General features: G+C 33.5%; 2 protein-coding genes across 2 annotated transcripts in view; one reads left to right on the forward strand and one right to left on the reverse strand.

Annotated features, from left to right (window-relative positions):
* Positions 1 to 952: 952 nt before the first annotated feature.
* LOC129942767 (carbonic anhydrase 7-like) lies at positions 953 to 8,487 on the forward strand. The gene is made up of 7 exons (XM_056051829.1): positions 953 to 1,092; positions 5,604 to 5,719; positions 7,190 to 7,283; positions 7,347 to 7,609; positions 7,671 to 7,821; positions 8,068 to 8,147; positions 8,218 to 8,487. Exons 1-7 carry the CDS (start codon positions 1,041 to 1,043, stop codon positions 8,338 to 8,340), a joined length of 879 nt encoding a protein of 292 aa, XP_055907804.1. The 5' UTR covers positions 953 to 1,040; the 3' UTR covers positions 8,341 to 8,487.
* A 9,802-nt stretch (positions 8,488 to 18,289) lies between these two features.
* The window catches only part of LOC129954051 (octopamine receptor Oamb), a 229,329-nt gene continuing 223,227 nt past the window's right edge, over positions 18,290 to 24,391 (reverse strand). The window contains exon 6 of the mRNA XM_056067693.1: positions 18,290 to 19,579. Within this exon, the coding sequence (XP_055923668.1) occupies positions 18,693 to 19,579 (887 nt within the window). The 3' untranslated portion in view covers positions 18,290 to 18,692. The remainder of the gene's footprint in view (positions 19,580 to 24,391) is intronic.

Raw genomic sequence — 24,391 nt, forward strand, 5'->3', positions numbered from 1 at the left:
CTCATTCAACTGCAGGAAAATACAACTTTTTAGAATCCGCAAAACGGGATTTAGACTTCTCTATTTGGGAAACCGTGTCGTGATGACTGTCTGAGGTCTTGGGTCCGATCACTGACTGTGCCACCTAATGTTTTTTCACGGCTAATGCTTTTTGCGTGGAATTGACAAATACTGCAAGAGTAATTCTTTTCATCAAAAGTGCTTTTCCGGATTCGATATACAAAAAAACTGTAGCTTCTCCATCCTTGAAATGATTCGGACACAACAATGGTTGAGAGTTGTAAGTCTAGGTCTCCCTAGTTTATTAAACTTAAACAATTGAAGTCATACAATTATTGAATGAAGTTAAGACTTTTAAACCAATTTATAAGGAATCAGAAGCAATTTGTTTCAGAATTATTCCTGCATACGATTTTGTGAGGAGCCAAAAACCCACAAAGTGCTTATAAAACGTGATCAATCAACATTCTTTAACTACAAAAATTGGCATTTAATATGAGTCAAGGTTTTATTGAATACAAAAAAATTATTGTTTGATATAACTACCAATTACGTATATATGACGGCTTATTAAAAAAGAAAGGTTTCACACGAAAGTGAATTTAAAATTTAATAAAAAAGGGTTTTTCAAATATTTACCTACCTCACATGAACTTGAACTAAATTTAAGATAAACTATTGTCAAACATCAAGGTATTTAAGTTTAAAATCGAGAAATACCATGCCATCAAAATAAAATACAATAATATCTATATTATCACGCTCGCTTAAACAATTTAAAACTTTTAAATAGCATTATTATTCACAATTTGCAATTTGTATCTATCATTTTTATCTGCGAATAACTTCGGCATAATAATTAAAAATATTACTTGTAAGTAATTTTTTAATATTAATGTCGAAGTAATTACATGAAAATATATTTTGTTTATAATAAATAAGAGCATTTTTCAATATGCCACTTATTACGCTGTTTCAATCGTTTCGCCAAGTGCAGTTACTTTACTCTATTAATATTACTAATAATTATTTTGTTCAGCATGAGTGTTGAGGACCTTACTCGCTTGGGGATATTTCTTGTAACCCTTACAGGTATTGCAGATTTAAGAACAATTTAAAGGAAATTCTATAAAATAGTTTATTTGTAATATTAACAGTGCAATCAAACCAAGATATGTTTTTAAAGTTTTGAAAACTTTGTCGTTTTTTTTTTTTTAAATTCAGTGCAATGTGAAATCTAAAATCAAAAAATTGACAGGAAAAACAAACAGTTCTCATGAATTAACCGTGCTCATTATGTGATAAAATATTTCCCTATAACATTGAATACGAGGGTAGACCTAGGCCTCAACCAACATGCGTCTCCAGTCAGCTCGGTACCTAGTTAGCTGTCTTCAGTTTCGAACGCTATGTGGTTGAGGTCCCTTTCAATCTGCGGTCTCCACCTGAGTCGCGGTCTTCCTTCACTGCGCCGCAGTCCTTCTATTCGCTCAACATGACTTAGCCATCCAAGTCGATGGACTTTTATTCTTGTGTATATTCTCTTCCACTATCCATCCTTGCAAACGGGGCAAAAAATCAATCGAAGAATTTGGTGTAAAAGCATCCCAAGACGTTCTTACTTTGACAAGGTCCAAGCCTCAGCGCCATAAATGATAACCGTTGGTGGTGTGTGTCTTATGCAGAGGTTAGCTTTATTTTCTCCAGATAGGACTTTACTACTCAATTGCCCTCCAAAGAGGTCCGTTTCATTTCAGCCCTGGTGGCGTTGTCTGAATTTTTAAATGTACCTAGGTAGACAAAGTCCTTAGCCACATCAAAGTTATGGCTGTCAATGGTGACGTTTGGCCTAAGACATCGTCGTTTAATATCTTTTTTGATGATAGCATGTACTTTATCTTGTACTCATTGAGGACTGATATCACTAAGAAGACTGAAGAAGCCGCATGACGGCATTTTTTGACATCAAAAGCATCGGTGAGATCTTTTCTGACACTGATAAGCAGCCAAATTAGACATTGCACTGTAAAGCTCTATTACATTGGTTGCAAAATCGAAAGACTCAAGAATATGTTTTTGTTGAAAATTAATACATTGTTATTTTTTAATTTTAGCAAAATTAAAAAGAAAATCAAATTGAAAAATTAAATAAAATTAAATTTCAATGCAATTTGAATGCAATTTTTCAAAATATCTCAACGTGCGGGATTTGGAGTAGACTAGCAGGCCTGTTCGAAAGCTTCCACAACCAAATTTGCTTTCGAAATGAAACTGTTCAAAGTTATTTTGCTTCAATAATGTTTTCAGAAACCATTTTAAATGTTTGTAACAAAATAATCTTTCACATTCCAAAAAGGTAGTTTTAACACCAATACCATCCCGATTACTTTTCATTTTTGGCTACGGCGATCAGCATTGAGAGATAAGATGAATCTTTCTAGCCGATCTTTCGGAAACGGGGAACCCTTCATCAGGAGTGTTCCTTTTGTCTGAATCTTGGTATCACCTTTGAGGAAAGGTTAAACTTGAACCCACATTACGTTCAGGTGAAAAATAAACTGAACGCGGTTGTGCAGATGGTTAGGCGCATCCTTGTTAAGGATCGGGGCCTAAGCAGGAGGGCAGTTCGCCACATTTATGAGGGACTATTTGTTGCTTGCGCAAAATTTGGTGCTCCAATTTGGTGCGACACTGTCAAGCAGGTCGTTGGTAGGATACAAATTCCTTCCTATCAGAGGGTCATGCTCCTAGGTTGCCTGCCGGTAATCCGCACCGTTTCTACGGGAGCATTGCAAGTATTGGCTCTTGACCTGGTGGTAGTACGTCTCGGTATTGCCTTCAGGTTGAAAAGAGGAATTAGCTTGGCTACTGACTGGGAAGAGGCTTCAAATGCTGTAGGTTTGAGAAGTAGGGAAACGAAATCCTTGCTGCATGAGTGTGTCCTTGCTAGATGGCAATCTAGATGGACTAGTGGTGAGAAGGAAAGACTTACTTTTGAGTTCCTTCGAATGTAAGGCAGGCATTTGTTAGGAGGAACATTGGTTTTTCAACGTTCTTAAGGTTTTTGTTGACAGGACACGGTTCTTTTAATGCATTTTTGCATAAAATTAATCTTGCCTCGGCGTCTGGGTGTTCCTGTGGAGGGGCTTTTGAGAATTGGCTACAGGACATTATCGAGTGTTCACTCTACGAGGATATAAGGGATCTCTCTACTATAGGAGTAGAATGTTCTGAGGGAAACTGGATTTTCAGTAACATCCTCTCTAATTTGGAGGCTACTGTAAATCTAGCAGCATTTGCCAATGAGGCCTTCAAGAGAAGGAGGCTTGTTAGGTTGCTTTAGGTTGTTGTAGGTTGCGATATGAAACTGTCGCTGTTTGTTGTTTTTCTGTCGTGATGTTGTCCTACATTACTACCAGTTTCAACTGGTGGTTGAGCAGGATAACATGAAGACTGCCAGGCCTTGGACTGTAAGGAGTCTATCTGGAAGTAACCTTAACGGTTACTCGACCTGAAGCTATATTCGGGTACCACGGGTGACAGGAGACACTGGGTCTAGCTGGTTCTTGTGTCTCATTGACACTGGTCGACTTGGCACATCCTTTCTAAGCGGTAGGCCCCCTAGTGGGAGTATCGTATTTGCTGTGGTTGCCGTATGCAGAGCTAAATGTTGTTCTAAGGGTTCTGTTTTACACCTATGACCCTTAGATCAAAAGAGTTGCAAGATAGACCTCGCTCCTCAACAAGGGGTGCAGTTCATGCCTTACACTTGACTGTGAAATTGTACTGGGGTAGTACTCGTACTGCCTTGGGGTGTTGGCCAGCACTTTTCTTTGTTCCTGATATTGTGGGTAGGCCCACCGTGAAATGAGTCCTAAACGGAAGCTGGTCACGTTAAGCATATCAATAATATCTGTCCGGTTAAGGGTTTTGATCTCTTTTGTGTCCATAAGACAAAGAGCAGCATTGGGCCAAGGTGCCACAGTTCTGCGCACGAGCTTTAGGTGCCATTTGAGAGTCTTGTCGTCCTCGCATATCACTGTTTTGAACCCATGGACTTTCGAGATATTACCGAAGATCAGCGAGGTTCTTCCTCTTGACTATTGTCTCATTTAGGTCTTCCGTGATTCTGACCTCCGTCAGCCTTCACATAGGCTTGCGAACTAAAAAATGGCGACTTTATGTTTTTCCTGTCATATAGTTCCCTTGAATCTATTAGGTGGTGAGCCCTTTTCGAGGAGTTCGTTGGTGGCTGCCGATGGATGAGAGATAAGATTGCCTCCCTAGTGGTAGTTGGTCCTTCACTCGTTTTGCCTTTCAGTCGTTCGTCGGTAATCGCAGCGAATGTCCTTAATTGCTTCCTTTCCATTAAGGTTTGGGGATTTCTGGCAGTAAAGCGCCGAACAATTCTTTTAGCGTTCCGTCCTTATCTGTGCATTTTGGCGTTATCAGTGTTTTTCTTCTGCCCTGTCTGTGAGTTAAGAGCTAAAGCAGAGGGATCAGTTCTGGGTTCACGTTTGGCTGGTGCCAGCAGTGTTTTCATCACCCATTCCTTCCTCCCTTGTCCATCTAGGTTAATCAGAAATAGGAGACCTCATTATTTTTCCTTTGACGCGTTCCGTCGTAATGTTCCCTTTATAATATCCTAAGAACCACCCTCCATCTTATCCCTTGTCTTTAAACCCTTGCGATATGGTTCGGTAGAGTCCAAAGGGCCGATGATTGATTGATTCGTGTTCTTTGTCAGTTTGTGCAGCCGGAGCCAATCTATAGAAGGTAGTGGTCCCACTAATGTCTTCCCAGGGTCTTGGTAAGACATTTGGTTTGGGTCTGTGCTAGGCATATGGCCGGATATATTCCAAGCACTCTCTGCCAAGGAAGGTCCTAGCATTGGGCAGTCGTTTCCGTTCCGGTTCTGTCATAGAAAAACTGTGGAATAGTTGAAAATAAGAGGCGAGGGAAAGCGGAGATTTACGTTGAAGAGGCGCCTTTCTAAACAATCCTTTTAGTATCGAAAACTAGACGTCGGATTTTCCTGGTGTTTTGCTTGCGATACTCATTGAGAAGTGTAACTTGTGCATGTAGCTGTAAAATGTTACGAAACCCCAACTAGTGTCAACGGCTGAACATTGTTGCTTGCACTGTTTTCGAAAAATGTGTGTAACCTTTTATTTCGATTTCGCTAGGCTTTAAGTCTCACAGAACAGTTGCTGTACTTGATTCGATGAGTCATTCTCACTTGGTGCTAATGGTAGAGTTGAAGTGACTAAAATCTCTTGCTTGAATTCCATGAGAGATATTTGTTTATAGTGGAAATTATTAAACGAAATTGATTACAAGTTCTAACAAATATACTCAGGTAATTCATTTTGAGATGTAAAATAAGAAGCGCTGGCATTTGGCATCTGTCAAACTCAGCTGTCATTTAAAGTGTCATAATTTAATATTGCAATAATGGATCACTTAACAAACAAACGACACGTTTAATATTATGTCAAAGAACTTATGGATTGACTTTGTATTGAACAGTTGAAATTTGAATATAATTTATATGTAAAATATTTTATTGCAAGAATGTGTCTAATGACTTATGATTTTGAAAGTATTTTGTAGTGTTTCTGGACACAAATACAATTATGACAACCCAAGTGAATGGAACCAAGAATACGAAACGTGCCGTGGAAATAGACAATCTCCAATTGGTTTGGTTCGTGAAGAAGTAAGTTTATATAATTTTAAGAATTAAATGTCTTCAATATAAAAAGTAAATAGTAATAGTATTCGAATATGCATAGCTCCCATATTTTTTTAAAGAGGTTATAGGCATGTTCAGAGAAGTATGAATTCAGGAATTTTATTTTAATGAAGGATTAAGAAAACAATTGCTTGCAATTGTACAATTGCAACTTGTCCGATCGGAGAACGTACGTTTCTTCAAATGGTCTCTCGACTTCAACTCCTGATTCAGGTTGATCTTATGTTTGTGTATAAACCAAAACCACCGTGGACTGTCTTCGATTGCTTGCTACGGAAGCCTGAATGGCGGCGACCAAATTAGAACCGAAAATTGGAGTTAACGCTCTTAAGGTTGCGATCATCGACTTCCAACTTCGGTAGAAAATTTGAATAAAATGCATTGCTCGTTGGAGTACTTTACGAAAATGTTGAGTCCACTGAATAACAATGACAGTTCGATGATTACAGTGAAATGATGCGTTCAGAAATTAAAAACAATGTTTCCAAGTCTCTATTTTAAAACCCGATGATTTTTTCCCACAATTTAAAATATAATTATGTAATTTGTATGTCCCAAATTTACATTTTAGTAATATTAATGATGAGAATATACTTGTATTAAAAGTCTTCTGCAGACTTTCTTTCGGTAGTAGTTGGCCATTGTAGAATTTCTTCATGACGGTCTTTAAATTATGTTATTACGTATTGCTTTTGGCTCTAAGTGAAACCCACCCAGGTTAATACGAACACCAATCATAAGGAGGTTAACCTTCATAGTTACAGTTTATATATTATGGTCTTAAACAATCAGCGAGATGTTGGAATCAATAGATAAATTTGATCCTAATTAACTTTGGATTCAGAAGTTGTAAAGCTAATAGTTGTTTTTATATAAAGGCAAAGGTGACAAAAGAACAGAATTTAATTTTACAGACAACTACAGAAATTAGAAAACAGAAAATATGATCGAATAAAAAAAAATTGAAAAATATCGAACTTCAATATTGTTCGATATTAAAACTATAAAAATTATTATCACAAGTGTTTTTATAGAAATGTATATATGTATGTGTGTATATACAAATAGTGAACTATACATATAATCACAATCATTGTTAATAAACACTTCTTAAGTAAAGTCTTCATCGTTCTTAAAGCATTTATGTCACATTGGTATGAAAAAACGCATTTGACAAAATATCCGACATGTGTCCTTTTCGAAATTGCATATTCAATTATTAGTATTGACATCAAACTTAGTTGGAGGTTGATTAAGGAGCAATATTGTTTTAATTAAACGGAGGGACTTTTTTTGAACGATCCACATTGTTTTTTTAAACAATATAATCAATCAAAACAATTGTTAGCAAAAGTAGAAAGTGCTTTAGTTTGATTAACCTTAAACTGATACATTTCATTGACGACATTTTTTAATAATATCTTTTTTTTCAAGAGTTTAGATAACACCAACCTACCGAAGCTATCATTTAACAACTACAACCTTCCATTATCAATGCCTGTTGAAGCACAAAATAACGGCCATACGGGTATTGGAAAACAAAAATTTTATAACAATAAAATTACAACATTCATATTTTTGGTCTTTCTAGTTCAAGTAAAAGTCAATGATGTAGTTGATGGCGGTCGTCCATCTGTGACTGGAGGAGGAGTAAGTGAAATTTATGAAGCCCAAAGCTTTCATTTCCATTGGGGTTCTCAAAATTCGAAGGGATCAGAACATGAAATAGATAAGAACAAGTATGATGTTGAATTGCACATCGTTCATAAAAATATCAGATTTGCCAATCTTAACGAAGCTAGTAATGATCCATCGGGAATTTTAGTTTTAGGAATTATGCTAAAGAAATGGCAGGTAAATCCTTCATTTAAAGACAAAACCGATATGCCAGATATAACTTATTTTTGTTTTATAGTTTATTCCAACATTTAGAACCGGACTAAATGCAGTTTATGACACTCTTCCATATTTGTCAAAATATGATTCAACACAAACACTTAACGAAACAATAACAATGAATTCAATTTTGAGTGGATTGAATACGAGGCAATTCTATACTTACAATGGTATGTAAAAAAGAACCACGTATTTTAGCAGACAGTTTGTCCTTAAAGGCATACATTTACAGCATGCTTTTTAAAAGCTATAATTTCATAATTAAAAACTCAAAACTTTGGATTTTTAATTAAGTGTTTAGTAGATGTTTTAGATTTTTAAACCAAGTGTATTAAAAACCTACTTAACAAACTGCCTCCAAAAACGAAATTTTTATTAATAAAGTGATCATAATACTAATATTGTTTTTTTAAAAGGTTCCTTAACTACTCCACCCTGTTCACAAGCTGTTACTTGGTTTGTTTTTAAAGATGTAGTCCCAATTCAGAGTAGATATGTATGTCAAGTTTATTTTTCCATTTTTAACTACAAACCATTGGTTACATTTTCTACAATTATATTTCCAGCTTAAACGTTTCTGGACCTTGTATGATTCGAGAAATATTCCCTTGTTAAACAATTTTAGACCAATACAAGAAAGAAATGATCGTGAAGTACTTTATCGTGAAGGTCGACGATCAACACAGTAAGGAAACTCAAGGGAAATGCTAAGAAACGGATAAAAATTCCACACAAAACTATCAATCGAATTAAATTAAAATTAAAAATTAAAATTGAAAAGGCAATATTTAAATAAAAATCAATAAAGCTAATAAATGGTTTTTGGTTCTTGTTCATTGTCATATTTTGTTTATAAATTTGTTTTAAATTAATTTTTTTTAATAAAGAAGACATTTTTATAAAATAAGGTTTTCAAAAAATGGGTTATTTATTTTGCAATTATAGTATAGGGCTGAATTTACGTGTTTGATCGCTTAAATATCGCACAACGCATACAAATTGTTAAAACCTACTACAAAAATGTTGATTCTGCCACAGCCACTTACCGTGCTTCAGGAGAAGATAGTACTTACTTACTTACTTACTTACTTACTTACTTACTCTGACCTGTTAAGTCCGCTGGGAACTCCTCTACTACGCCTTCGCGCCATCGGTTTAAGAAAATGTATTTCAGCTCCCTCCAACTTAAGTCTAGTTCTTAGGCCGATAGAGTTATTCCTCCAAATTTTCGACAACATACTGAACGCTGGAGACGAAATACCGATTGGAGACGATACTTCCACTCTTTCAACTCGTTGCGAAGAAATATTTATTTGCGAGGATGGTCGGGTTCCCAGGCTTTTCAGCCCCACAACTTCTGCTTCTCTCTAGACAGTTGTTGTCATTTTATGGAGATCCCGATGAACAGGAGGTGTAGTGGTGATCGATATTCAATGCACTGTTCAACAAGGTGTTGATATGATCAATACAGGAGGATCCAGAGCGGAATCCTACTTGTTCGACATCAAGGTGGTCTGTGAAGCGTTCCAGTAGCACTTTCGCTACTATTTTGGCAACGGCAAGTAGAATGCAAATTCTCCAGTTTTTGCACTTTGTTAGATTTCCTTTTTTTGGGAGCTTGATGATAATTCCTTTCTTCCACTCATGGGGGAAGCTTTCGGTGGTTCAGGCTTCTTTTATGAGTGGATGAAGCAGTTCGCTTGATGAAGTTGGCGCTACTTGTAACAGCTCTGCGGGAGTTCCGTCAAGTCCTACCGCTTTGTTATTCTTAAGTGCTTTAATTGCGGCAACAATCTTATCTTTACTGGGAGGTGCGATGCGTAATCAAGGATAAGTTTGTTCAGGCGCTTCAGAAGGCATCGGCTGCACGTTAGTTGCAAACACTAGGTTTAAAACCGAGGAAAAGTGTTTTGTCCTCCATCTGACTTGCTCATCCACCGAACTTATCACTTATCCCGAGGATTCCAGCTCATTTCTTTCTTTCCCTTGTGCAACAGTTATTCGGCCCTTTGACTGCTTGCGTTCGTTGATCCTTGCCCAAGATTCTTCTGAAAGAGGAGATAATGGTTTACATAATCGTCGAACTATGCAAGTTTTTAGGAACATTTTGAAGTAATTTGAAAGGACTGGATTGGTAAAAAGATATTGTAAGGCCTGTGCATCATCGTTTCGCTCGTATCACTGAAAACATCGCTACTGTAAGTAAAAGTGTTGCTGGAGACCCGAATGATTCGATTCCTAGATTTCTAAAATTAAGACCAGCTGACCACTCACAACGTCGTAGATACGTCGAATGGGTGCTTGAACTACTGGCTGTGGACGGTTATTTTTCGAACAAAATTTTCTTCAGCGGTGGGTATCTGAGAGTCTGAGAATCCTCAAGTTATTAAAGAGATAGTGCGCTGTTTCGTCCAGAAGTGTGATTGGATCATACTCCTTCGAAAACGATGAAGATGGAATTAATGTCAGCGTCAATTTGGAGCCTTATGGTCATATGATATGATAACCGACTTTTTTGTGCTTGCTATTGAAGAATACGAATTGGTGAATATATGATTTCAACAAGACGGTGTCACATGCCACACAACTCTAGGGAATATGGGCTAATTGCAAGAGATAACTAGCACCAAAGATCATGCGATTTGACACTGCTAAACTTTTTTTTGTGTGCAGATAAACCCTTAACTCTCGAGCACTTAAAAATTAACATTCGTAAAGTTATGGCTGAGTTACTGCCTAGTATGTATCAAAAAGTGATCAAACATTACCTCAAAAGAATCGATAATATGCAACAATTCGCGAGGTGGTTATTAGATTATTATAGTATTATAGTACACTATTGTCCAGCAAAATATGGTCTAACTATTTAATTTGGACGACTCCCTACACATGAAAGCATTCCAAATTCAAACCCCTTTTCTTTTTTTGCCATATTTAAGAGCCTAAATATCATAGCTAAGAGGGTTTTTGGTGGATTTCAAGTAGAAATGTTAGAAATTGTTTTGTTTTAAACAAAAAAAAAAATATATTTTGACTTGTTGGCCGTTCTATCTATGCAAAGACTGCAAAAATAAAGATACAGAAACAGAAAGGATATGGAATAGTTTGCCAGACAAATGTGAGCTTTGTTCGTAGATTGGAGCTGATGCAAGAAGACAAATATTAAAAAAAACTGCTGTTTTGCGTGAACCTGTTGAAAATATTTTGATCTTAAAGGCATTAATAAAATTTATAAATTGTTCGAAAAAAATGTTTGGTTCTTGAATTTAAGGATACATTTGATACATAGTTTCTCTAAAAATTAAATAAATTAAATTAAGGTGTGGCGCTCACAAATTGTATCACTTTTCACTTCTAGAATTAATAAATATGAAAACTTGATTATGTTTTTCAATCAGCCATTAATTTACCGAAAGTGTTAATTTGTCTGTTGTTGGGACATTTATATACTTGAAATTCAAAATTATATACAAAACAAATTCTGTTTAAAAAGTAGAATTCTTTAATTTTTTAAGATCGTCAAAGTTTTTGTATTAAATACAAAATCAACCTTACACTATTTATGTGTTTCAAAAAAATATGAAGGAATTGAAAACGAGTTTCAGGAATTAAGGCAGCTCAATATAAATTTGGCGATCTCTTATTCACGGTTTCTTCTTAAGATCCTGAACATTTGCTCTTTCTCTCAGGTATAATATCTTATGGAAATAATTTAAGCAATATTTAGGTTTTCTAAATTGTTTGAAAACAAAGATTTTAGTTGTTTTTGACGACAAACCGTCTTTTGGTGAATATCGTTCAATTACTGAAAAATCTTTAGATGAATTCTTTACTTATACTATATGCAATTTTCAGGATAAAAAGTAAGATGAAGTGAAAACAAAATGTCAAAAAGTGCTTCTAATTATAATTTCCAAGTATATTTCCCCGTGCATTCGCTCTCAGGCATCCCCAGGTGCGTCTTTAGACTTTTGGGGGCCCTGGAGCCAAAAGGATTTGGGGCTAAAAAAAGTAGTATGTTTATGTATGTTTTTTTTTAATTTTTTAGGTTAAAAAATCATTTTTAAATAAATTTGTATTTTTTTAAAATGTTTTACTTTGTAAATAGAACTAAAAAAATATAAAACAGATATTTTTTATACTTTTGTAATTTTTATAATTTACCTTAAAAAGTTAAATATTTTTCTTTATAATTTTTGATAATTTGTATTGTTTTTTCGGTTGATTTCTAATGTTTTTTATATTTTGTTGTTGATTTTATGTAAGTTTATTTCTTTATAATTGTTTTGATTTGTTTTTTTTTTTTTAATTATATATGTAAGTTTAAGTAAACAATAACATATTATTGAAGGCATACTTTTCTGACTTTTTCAGTTGCAAAATCATGAATAAAGCCATTAAATTCAATTTCCTGCAGTAATTCATTTTCAATTGATAAAATTTACAAGCTGTTTAGCCTACCTTGTAGCGCTGTGCTTCGAAGTTAATTTCTTATCCGGTTCAATTTCAAAAATGAACGCTCTAAACTGCAGTTTGAAACCATCAAGGATATACAAATTCTACGGGCAGTTTCTGCATTTGGAAATGTGTTTTCAATTCCATCCACTGTAATTAGACTGTACAATTTTGATATTGTAATAAGATCTTCGTTTACATTTTCATTGAATTCATTTAAATACTTTATGAGGTGTAGACATTATACCTCAAGTTCTACTACATTAAGATCTCTATGGTTTTTTTTTGAAAACTGTTCGCAAGAATTTTGCAACTCCACTTAAATCAATTATTGCAATCGACAAAAAAATCCAAACAATGCATTACTTTCTTGATGGCAATTGGATCGTATTTTTAATTGCAAAGTAATAGTGTCAATAATTGAAAAAAAAAGAACTTTATTTACCTATACGGAGGGTGCAAGACCATCAAAATATTTTGCATTTTTAATTAGCATCCGGATTCTGAATTTTGGCACACGCTTCAAATTTATCTAAATTCTCCCTTAGAACATAGTGAACAAAACAAATTGGCAGCAACGTCAATCGTTATTGTTTCTTTTTGAAGGCTCTTGCTGGTTTTATGAACTCTTTCTAATATTGCATTCCAAATTTCTGTTAAAATAAGGAACTCCAGTTTTGACATTTTCTTAGACGGGCCTAGCGCTTCGCTTTTTGTGTCGGAAACTTGCTTTGGATCTCTAGAGATAGATGTCAAGGCATCAGTAATTTGCTTATAACCATGATGGAGCGTGTTGACTGCATCAGCTCGTGCAGACCATCTTGTTTCAGAAAGGCTTTTAAGAACTCTATGTGAACCTAAACATTCATTCAATTTAATCCAGCGACGGGTAGGAGCAGACAAAAAAGTTGTAAACTTTTTGAACCACTTGAAAGAAAATTGTTGCCTCCTACATACAACCAGCTGCATGAAGGCCTATTAAGTTAAAAGAATATGCTGCACAAGGTACAAAGGTAGCAAATTCGCACTTCTTCTTTAATCTTACTTGCAAGCCAGAATATTTCCCCGACATGTTATGCATTATCAAAGCTTTCTCCTCTACAATCCTCTATTGAAATATCATGATTTCAGAAATGTCAAGATTGTGTCAGCCAAATATTATTATTTATGCTCTTGAATATGTATACATTTTAAGGAATACAATTTTTAACATACCGAATTACAAAAGTCAACTTGTCGATATGAGAAAGGTCGGGCGTAGGTACTGTCAACACTTAGGGAAAAATATGTTGCCGATCTAATTTCACCTAAAATTTTCATTAGGACTTGTTTTCCCATTATATCAATGAATTCGTTGCAAATAATTGCTGATAAATCGGAAGTGTATCCCTTTTCTGAGTTTCTTTTTTAATGATCTGCGACGAATGAATCAAATTCACCTAGAAGTTCCAATCATCCCAAATAATTTCCATTGTTAGGTGACCCAATTGTTTCCTTAAGAGACCTCCGAGTTACATAATTTGTATTTTTCTTGAACAGAGAAGGAGAAATAGGAAAAAAACAAAATTGTTTTATCCGACTCATTATGGTACAACTCATCATGGGACATGTGTTTTTACCTAAAGACGCCACCGTGCATCCCCAATTCCCAAGCGTTTTAATGGTATATAGTATCCTGGAACTGTTTTTCCTTGTTCCCATGGCGTATGCATCTTCTTGAGGATTGAGTCCAGGTATAATATTTTGGTATTTCACAATATAGCAATGTTTGTGCAAAATCATCGTTTCGGCATGTGTCAAAAAAAATGGTTAATGTAGTAGATGGTGCCTAAGCAGCTCTTTGTACTGCGTTCTGTGCTGTAAAATACACTCTTTGTCCATTTTATAATTGTACAGCGAAGTGACCAACAGAAGGGTGTCTCTTATGAATTGGAAAAGAAAATATTCGCCAAACTGATTCAATAACACTAACATAGCGGCCCATTTGGTATTGGGTAACTTTATCATTGGAGTTCTCTGCACCAATTCCAATCACAGCCATATCACTCTCTTATTTGCAAATGTAGGTATAGCAATCAAGCTGAAATTGACTGCGTTTTAGTTATAAAATATTTGTATAGGAAAAAGAAAAGGTCTTTTTTATGGTTTTTGCTGCAATTATTCGAATTTTTTTCGCCGTAATAACCATCCTTGAACTTCAACGAACATTTAAAAAAAGAATTGGCCAAATTGGTCCAGGCGTTGTTGAGTTATGCGCTTACCAACACATTTTGTGATATGTAAAACATTTTCATATAATATATAAAAATATAATATCATATATTCATCTTATAAGTCGTATCGGAGGAAGTATAACCTCTTTTTCTTCACAATCATTATAGTATTACCAGAATCGGAGGGACACTGTAAAGGAGTAAACCGCCCATATCTTTGGCCATCTGAATTAATTTTTCGGTTTTTAATGCCGATTAGTACTGATTTTGGTATACAATACTCCAAATTATCAGTGTTTTTGAAATTCATTAATATGACTCTGGAGTATATACATACGTACATATTAAAGACTAAAAATCCTTATTTTCGGAGGTAATTGTAAAACAATAAGCACTTTTCCACGTTTCAATTAATTTATTCGTTTTTACCTATAATTATAATAAAATGTTTAATATATATTTCCATATTTATTTAATAACAAAACATACTTATTTTAACTATACATATTAATTTCAATTTTGTTATAACAATTTTATATATATTTTTGTAATTTTATAATATTGACGAGGTAAAACTTAATTTAACTTAAAATATACATACATTTTCTTGTTTATTTAATTTATCGTACCTACATTGTATGTGCTAGGCACTCGGTGTAATTTACTTACATTGAGAATTAGGAAGCTCAATATTTAAAAAGAAAAATTAATTATTATAGCATTTTTTTTGTTTTTCTTTTTGTTTTATGTTTATAAACTTAAGAGGTATACATTTTGTCTCAAAGTTTGTTCATAGTTGGCGTATATTGTAAGTTGAAAAGCAAATTAACTACTTGAATCTTTTGAGACAAGATATTTAAATAATTACATCATAATTTAGTTTGTGACTATATTTTTGGAGGTACATAGCTGCATTGATATTTTTTGATTTTTAAATTTAAATATTTGTTGAGGTTGAACAAAGTATACGAACGAAGAATAATGCCTTTACTTAATTTAAGATAAGCTAAAGTGCTAAAAAACCGACAGCTAACCAATTGAATGAGAAGCAGAGGACTAAACTAAAAATTTATTCATAAAGTTATTTTAGCTCTCAATACAAATTAACTTCAAGATCAAAACCTTCTTATTCCAAAGGGTAGTTTTTCTGAACACAAGAGCTGTAATATCTACATTTTTTCTTTGACTGCGATCAACTCAAACCAAATTTATTTAAACTTAACGCAGCGAAGAATAAATTAAATTAGGTGGCGCAACAGACCGTAGAAACCCAGGGCCTATTGACCTACAACTCTCAACCATTCCTGTGTGCGAGTAATTGTAGGGATGCAGGGGACCTACAGTTTATATAACGAATCCGAACGGCTAATTTAAGAAAGCACTTTTTCATGACAAGAATTTCTTTTGGAGAATTTGTCAATTCCTCGCAAGTGCCAAACCCGTGAATAAAACCATAAGGTTGCAAAGGCAGGGACCGAACCCAAGACCTCTCGCATGACATGTCCGACGCACTAGCCACTAACCATCATGCCACGGGTACTACAGCGAAGTTTTATAAGGAATTGAAACAACATTCAAGGTCGCTTCAAAACTACAAGCTACTTCTGCTATGGAGAAAATACAGAATTTCGGAGTCCGTAAACGCAACTTTAAAAGCGTTAACTCTCTATCTTAAAGACTCGATGGGTTCGTCAATAAGATAAATATGATTCACCGGATTAAGATCCATATCGGCTTCATGAAACACCACTTCATTAAGAAAATATAACTACTTGGTGCGGTTTGCATGACGGCGGTGTTATTGGACCAATTTTTTTTCTTCAAGTTACTGTGAAGCCAAATTACGAACTAAAGAACTTCAAAAAGTCTACAATCAATATTTAAAGTTAAAGGAGATTTCTTTTGAGATTTTCTTGACGGTCAAGGATCATATTTATATTCTTAATGAAAAACTTTCAATTGTCATTGTACGAGTAATATCCTCTTATGTTCGTAAAATATCTCAGCTTATGTAAGAATGCACTTTCAAAAACAAGAATTAAAACGTCAAGAAATAAATAAATTTTTAACTATTCAGTTCAAGTTACCAGTGTGATAACTTCTCATTTATAATGTTGAGTTTTCGCGTAAAACCGAAAGTCACGGAATAAACATGAATTTTCTAATAATTGAGATAATTTTAAAAAACAGCTCCAAAGCTAAAAAAGCCAAGGTGAATGCAAAATTAACAATCTTTCACTTTTGATGATTGGCTTGCGAAATTTTTGTGTTGCTAATTTAAACGATAATGTTATCATTAAAAATGAAGAAATTATGTGGCGCCACAGTCCTTTGAGTACTAAGCACCAGTGACTTACATCTCTTAACCATTCCTGTGTTCGAGTAATGTCGCCAGAGGTGGAGGGGATCTACAGGTTCATGCCGAATCCGATCGGCTAATTTGAGAAAGCACTTTTCATGAAAAGAAGTACTCTTGGAGGACTTGTCAATTCGTCGCAAAAGACAGTACCCATGAAAAAAAAACTTTCTTTATATGGCGCAGGCGTTGACTGAACCCCAGACCTCTAGCATGATAGTCCTACGCACTAACAATTACGTCCCGGGCACTAAGCAGGATTATATTTTAAAATCGATGTTTTCATTCTTTTTGAATCAAGCCAACAAAATGACTGTTGAACGCACCCATCATGTTCAACTTTTGAAACTGTGAAACCGGCATGAAGAGACTTAAAGATGATGTTCGATCTACATATATTAATGTTTTATCTATGATGATGGGCCTCTTGAAGTTTCTCTTTCAAGTCATTCATACTGTCAATTCAATAAAGTGTGTGCCAAAACAAAGGATTGTTATTTTAATTTCTTTAAATTTAACCTCAAACTTATTTATACGGAATAAGGCCTTACGCCAAAACATTCGTCCTTCGAGCCGGATTTGCAGATTACCCATGTTTAGGGACAGACAACAGACTAATGCTAGGCAGAGGCAGAGGTCCATGTAAGCATTTACGAGTCAGGGTTGCGGGTTCATGAGGGGTTGGATAAGTTCTTCCTCTAGAATAACAATGAGACATATTTAGGCACTGAACTTGAATTTAGTTTTAAATTTTTGAACATTATAAATCTAAGGAGGAAAGAAGTCGAAAAAAACAACACTTATCAACAACTTTCCAAATGGTTTATTGGATGTGTTTTTTGGCGAAGAACTTCTGGTGCAGTAGAAATGGATATGAATACCAAATACAGCATCTGAAGTAGAAGCAATGCAGATAAGAGGTAAAGATAGAGTTTTGACTTTTATTCGTTTAACGAAATCAATTTTCGAGGGATATGTTCGCAGAGTAGTGTCTAACACACAAAACACTATGATTTAATTTTTAAACACAAGATAAAGTTTAAATTTTGACAGATATTCTTTTCTATTTATATCGACCTATGTTTGGTGATTTAATTAAATCTGTGTTTTTTCCAAGGAGCTGACGACTCAACATCTTTTAAAATTTCGTTTGTAAATGCAATTCTTCAAAAAATGATAAAGAAAAGAACAATTAAATCTTATTTATCATTCCGGTTTTCAACGGTGTTTAGGATAAAATCTTTGAGTTGATTCCTCGTCGTTGTTATCTTTTTTATAACTAATTGTAAAATTTTGTAAGCTAACTTCACTTAGTTGTTAAAATATACAAACAAAGACATACGCTATTATATTTCTTTGTTATTTTACAAAAAGTAAGTAATAACGAAATAAGACCATAATCTACGAACGACCCCTTTTTTTCAGTTCTTATTTTATTTGGATAAAAACAAATAAATATTGTTTATTTCATTAAGTTAAAATTAGTTCTGGTCTGAATTTTAATTTTGTTGTAAACCATTCTGGCAACTGTTCTTCTTCGTATATACTTTATATGGAATTCCAAAAAAAACACGGCCTTTGTTTACAACCCTAAAACAACATAAGATATGATATAATTAAAAACTCAAAAAGTTAATAACAATTATTTATTACGTATATAAAATTAATTCAAAATCAATAATTTATCTTAAACAAATAATTTCTAAACTATGTGTTTTGATGGTTTTATAAAGCGCTTTTAATATACAAATGCATTAAAATAAATAATTTGTTCCTATTCGTAAATAACAATGTTTAAGCTGTTTTTTTTTTTTAAGTATTAAATCAAACAAAATATTTAAAGAAGGTACATTTTAATAGAACAAAATATACACATTTTTGTTTATACTTTGGCTGAATAGGAGTACCCTGGTGAGTCCATAACTAGAGGATGACATATTTCATAAACAGGAACTTTCAAACTGCATTTTCGGACCCCAAAACTGCTCTGCGAGCTCGAACTGGGGCCGAATGAACGTCATCTGGGCTCGCTTAACTCATGTATATGTTCATGCTCATCACCAAATGAATGAGCCACTGCACTGGGTGTTATACTCGGCGATCGGCATTTAATCCGAACTTGGGACATATCCGATCCTCGACGACTGGTCTTCATGGACATACTCTGGCCTGAGCAGAAACACCGACAGATGATGCGTTTGAAAGCAAACCGGAAATCCTTCGAAAATAATGCATAGATCATAGGATTGACGGCCGAATTGCAATAACCCAGCCAGAAAAGGATCGAAAACAAGAGCGGATCTATGCAATTTTCGCAGAACGGCCGTATAATGTAGATGGTGAAAAATGGTAGCCAACAAAATACAAACATTCCAACAATTATCGCCAATGTCTTGGCTGCCTTTGTTTCCATGCGAAACCTTTTAACCTGAGCCTTTATATTGCGGCGCCCCATTTTCTTGTTCGGACAAGGGCGGCCTCTTTCTGATATGTCACTTGTGGCCGATTGTCGGCGGGACATCTCGGGCATGCTTTTGCCAACCTGAAGGTAACAATTGCTGTCCCGGCTGCCGCGGAAGAGTTGCGTTTCATGGGTTTCTCTGCCATTGGAGGCGGTATAGTGAACGGAGTACATGGCATTGCTTGATTCACTGCTTTGTGAGAGTTCGTTAATGTTGTCGTTCGACGGATACGAAACGGATATTTTGATTTTGTCATGGTGATGGTGAGATCGGCGAGTTGAATATTTTGATAAACGCTCAGGTGATGGCGTTCCAAGAGTGGTTGTTGTACTTTGCGTGCTACCATTGCTGTGAGTGGAATCATGTTGATGGGAACCACGTCCTCTGTGAATTCGCAATGTGAGACGTTGTTCCTCGAAACGTGATCCGATACCCTTTGAACCTGTGAATGAAAAAATTCATATTTTGTGGGGTTATAAGAATGAATGATGGTAATGCTCTTAAGAAATTATAAGGTATGAAAAAGTATATTTAATAAACTTCAGTAATTTAGGAGCACCTTTCGCTAACAAGCTATTAGTTTATTGTTAGGTATTAGTCAAATTGTTAAATTTAAAATAAATAATAATAATAAATGGTTTGGTCTATTAGAATTATTTTAAATATACCTTGAGTAATTTTTTATATTTTTGAATATGTTTGGGTTAAAGCCCATGGTCTAAAGCTTGGACGTTATGACCAACATCAAAGAAAAATTGAGCTATGAATCAATTTGAACACGTTTGGGGCAAGATCAATTCGGTTTTTAAAATTCAAAGCCTAATTGTTGAATATTTTGTAGAGTTTTAAAAGTCAAAGTTCAGAAGAATTTTGTATGAAGTTCTTAATGGTTTCTCCATTATTTATTCCTACGTTCTGGAAAGATACATGCATATAATATTTTACTGCTAGACTCCCATAAACTTAAATAAACTTTTAAGTATGTCTAAAATGGACTCTGTAAATAAATAGTACCAACTCGCATATGAGTACTATTCTTTTTTAATTTTAAATTTGATTCCAGGTCGTAATTATTACTTAAAAAAAAAAAATAAATAAGAAAAAAAAATTTAAATAGTTTATTGCACATAATGTATATTGAAAAAAATTTATATATGAAAATGTTTAAGGAAATGAATAATAAAGAGTGTTTTTTTGTTTTAATATTAACATAAAAGATCTTTTTGTTTTGACGTATATTTTTCGGACTTAATTTTGGGGAGTTTATTAAAACTATCGCTATCAGTCTGCTTACTCGAAGATTGGACCCGATTCCAGAAGCCGAATCCTAAAAAATTACTTTTTTGCGTGGACCTTTTTAAAATAAAACTTAAAAGTTGTAAGGAGAGAAATGTTTGGTTTAAATACAAACAAATTAAGGCAAACAGATAAGTTGCGAAGAAACTTTAGTGTGGCACTTACAAATTACACGTTGAAAAATCTCTTTTCACTTCAGTTTTAGAGAGATTCAAAGCTTTTACATACATGAAATAAATAGATATGAAAAGTTCATTATGTTTTTCAAGTAGCCAATAGTTTAAGGAAAGTGTCGTTTTCGTGACTTTTACTTTCTTAAAACTTGTATTTATATCTCAGTTCTAGAGCATCCCAGCGAATTCGCTTTAAAAATTATATTTCTTTAATTTTTAAGATCTAAAAAGTTTTTATATTTAATTGAAAATCAATTTAAAAAGTAACGCTTTAAGGGGGTCATCCCTTGTGATAGGTTCAAAAAATCGATTTGTGTATTTCATAAGTTACTAGTTTAATATGTCTAGAATACGGTAGTAAAGGGATTTTTCAAAATTCGAAGTTGTTTTAAAGATACGACTTCAAGCTGTTAAAAAAGAGTAAACAAATAAAGGAATCGGTGGAAAAGGACCAGGTAAACTTACTGATGAAGTTATTCAGAAAATCTTTAATTAGGGGAAGTAATGTCTCACGTTCTGAGCGGCGGGTAAGCGATGCTGTTAAACAAGCCAGAATTGATTCAAGAGCTGAACAATCTGCTTCGAAAGAGTTTCAAGAGGAAGAGGAAGGAGTACTTTTTGGACCAGGCATCGCCGATTGAAAGGTTAGTTGATATTTTCATAGTTAAGAGGACTCGAAACTTTAAACGATTTTTTCTCAAAACTGCGTTTTTCAAACTTTCCTTTACCGTACCTCAAAAAAGGCTTGAATGAATGACTTGACATTTGATGGGTTCGATTCAGCACATGGAAACGCATAGAATGAATAACCAAAAGAATAAATTCCAAAAATTTCTATTTTTGTATAGCAAAAAACAAAAAAATCGCAAAATTCGCGACTTTTTTTTCAAATCTCCCCCAAAAGTCCAATTTTTAGTATATTCATTTAACGATAGTTCATTCCATGCATTTAGGCTCACAGGTTAAAACACCGTTTACTTTTTCTGTTTTAGATTCAATTAAAAAAAAAATTAAAATGTACAACATAAAACTATACATAATTTAAGTTGCACGAGTATGTTGTGTTTAAAGTGTATGTGTTTATATTAGTTAAAAATTTAAACTTACAGTAGCGGTCATATTTTTGAGGACAAATGAAGTTTTTCAGTATCAAATCATTTTATGAATATATTTGTACATAAATGTTTAAGGAATATGACATGTTTAATTATACTTTAAAAAAAAAATAGTTTTTCGTTTGGAAATTATGGTACTCTGGTCAGATTTATAGAGATACTGAATTCAAACTGATCGAATTTGACGTTCGTTCAAGGAAATAAACCGTTATACTATCTTCGGTTGAAGCGCGTGTTTAGTATAGTGGTATTTATTGTGAAAAATTATTAAAACATTATTAAAATTTTAATAATGATTTAATTTAATAAAAGAGGGTAAGTCTTTGAAAGAAATAGCTGTATTGCATTGCTGCAGAAAAATGGTAGAGAATGCACTTAAAATAAAAAAAGAGACTGGGATGCGACCCACACTGATAACTTCGCATCCCGTCTGTCTATTTGTTTTGCTTAAATGTTTGTAGGTTTTCGTGTTGGGTTAAAAAAGTTATAAGTTGAATTATTCTTAAAAATTTTATTATTACCTACAATATTTTTCATATACAGAAATAGTTTAGTTTGTAGTCGAAAATAAATTTTTACCAATTTTAGTAGCTTTTCTTTACAGGTTTTACTTCTTATACAAACATCCTTTTTGTTAAAAAACTGTCAATTTGTTTCTTATCAAAATTTAATCGAATGTTCGTTCAAAACAATATTTATTATAAGACAAAATTAGTTTGAAGCTAATATTTTTAATTTTGGAAAGATATTTAGTCGAAAATCTATTTTTACCTATTTTTATTTAAAAAAAAACTGTCATATCGATGTTTTTCAAAATTGTACCTAATGTTGAAAACAATATTTTGCATAAGATAAAATTCGTTTAAAGCCAATATCTCGAAGTTTTGAAAAGATATTTAAGTCGAAAATAAATTTTTACCAACTTTTATTTATTTTTTATACATTTTTATTGTTTGTAAAAAAAACTGTCAATTCGATTTTTTTTTCAAAATTTGACCTAATGTTGAAAACAATATTTCGCATAAGATAAAATTATTTTAAAGCCAATATCTCGAAGTTTAGAAAAGTTATTTAGGTCAAAAAACAATTTTTACCAACTTTTGTTAATTTTTGTTTAAGATTTTTAATTTGTTGTAAAAAAACTGTCAATTCCAGTTTTCTCAAAATTTTACCTTATATCAAAAACTTTATTCTTCGTTGCACAAAATTGTTTTAGAGATAAAATCATTTCTTATTCGTAAAATTCTCGAGCTGACAATTTGGATTCATTTACAAAAATATATTTGTTTGGTATCACGTTACAATTTGTCATATAAAATTCAAGTCTCTAGCGTTATTGGCTTCTGAGAGTCCTTTCGGCATCTTTTTGCATTATTTTCTGTACCGACTTGAGAACGTACGTACTCAAATGGACCTTCAAAAGTTAACATTTTCAATTCTATAAATCGGCTATAGGAAGTTAATAAGTAAAAATGTGGTCACAAGAAGTAACCCTGTTTAAGATCAGCCAACAAAGTTATGTTCCTAGGCAAAAAAAAAACAGAAGAGTTCGTTTGTAATTTGTTAGAGAACAACAAAATTGGAAAGTGGGAAACGACATTAAGAAGTGGAACACTATATTTAGGAAGTAGAAATCCAAATGAATTTATATTTTTCTGATGGTCGCCTTTCTGTTAGAAATATCTTGACCCCAAATATACCATCAACACTCCAAATTAGGTTATTGAGATGAGATATTTTTCGTATAAAAAAAAATTACTGCCAAGTTTTATGTTGAAAATACATTGGTAACCACCATGTTGCCGTATGCTGAAGAAAATAGGCCTCTCAGGTGAATCTTTCAACAGGAAAATGATCGAAAACAAAATCTATGTTATGTTTTGCCAAGCGGGCGCAATCACCTGAAGCATATAAAGGATCTTGGTAGCAAGACAAATTCAGAAATCATGACAGTTTATTGAAAAAGTCAAGGAAACGTGGAAAACGCTGCTGGTAGAGTTCTGCCGAAGACTTTTTGAGTCTATGACTGTAAGGTGCTGTTTTAGAAAACCGAGGCCACGCGACTAAATACTAAGAACACAGTGAGTTTAAAATAAAATCAATAAAAAGTAGTTCTTATTTCGACAATTTTTGCAGGCAGCTAAATTGATGTTCTTATAAATATGACCAAAGAAAAAGGAATTCTAACTGAATTGTTTTTAAATTTCTGAACAATATTTACAGTGTATTTCTGAAAATAAAGCGCAAATCTATTTAATTTTGTTTTGATAATACCTTGGCATTTAAACTCCGCACTGTCCTTAAAAATATGACCGCAAATATAAATGCAAATAATTTGCTTTCTGACATCTTTAAAATGTTTAGGAAATAAATGACTATTATTTTTTCTTGGTTAGATTTAATTTAAAATATTTTTTTTTAACTTTAGTCTCAAAAGTTTGTGTTTATATTCCACTTAACATATGTATAATGTTGTGTCTTCCTTTTCCAACGATAAAAGTTAAATACACTAAACTTTTATGTATTGAAAAAAGTTTTCCATATTTTTGATTTTCTTTAGCTTTTCTTAAAACTTCCAAAAATGCAAAAAATGTCCAGACATTTTTTTTAAATAATAGAAAACCTAACTTATGTTCTTCTCACTTATACTGTTTCTTTTTTTGTTTGATT

Source organism: Eupeodes corollae, chromosome 1, assembly GCF_945859685.1.
Source record: "Eupeodes corollae chromosome 1, idEupCoro1.1, whole genome shotgun sequence".
NCBI classification, from domain to species: Eukaryota; Metazoa; Arthropoda; class Insecta; order Diptera; family Syrphidae; genus Eupeodes; species Eupeodes corollae.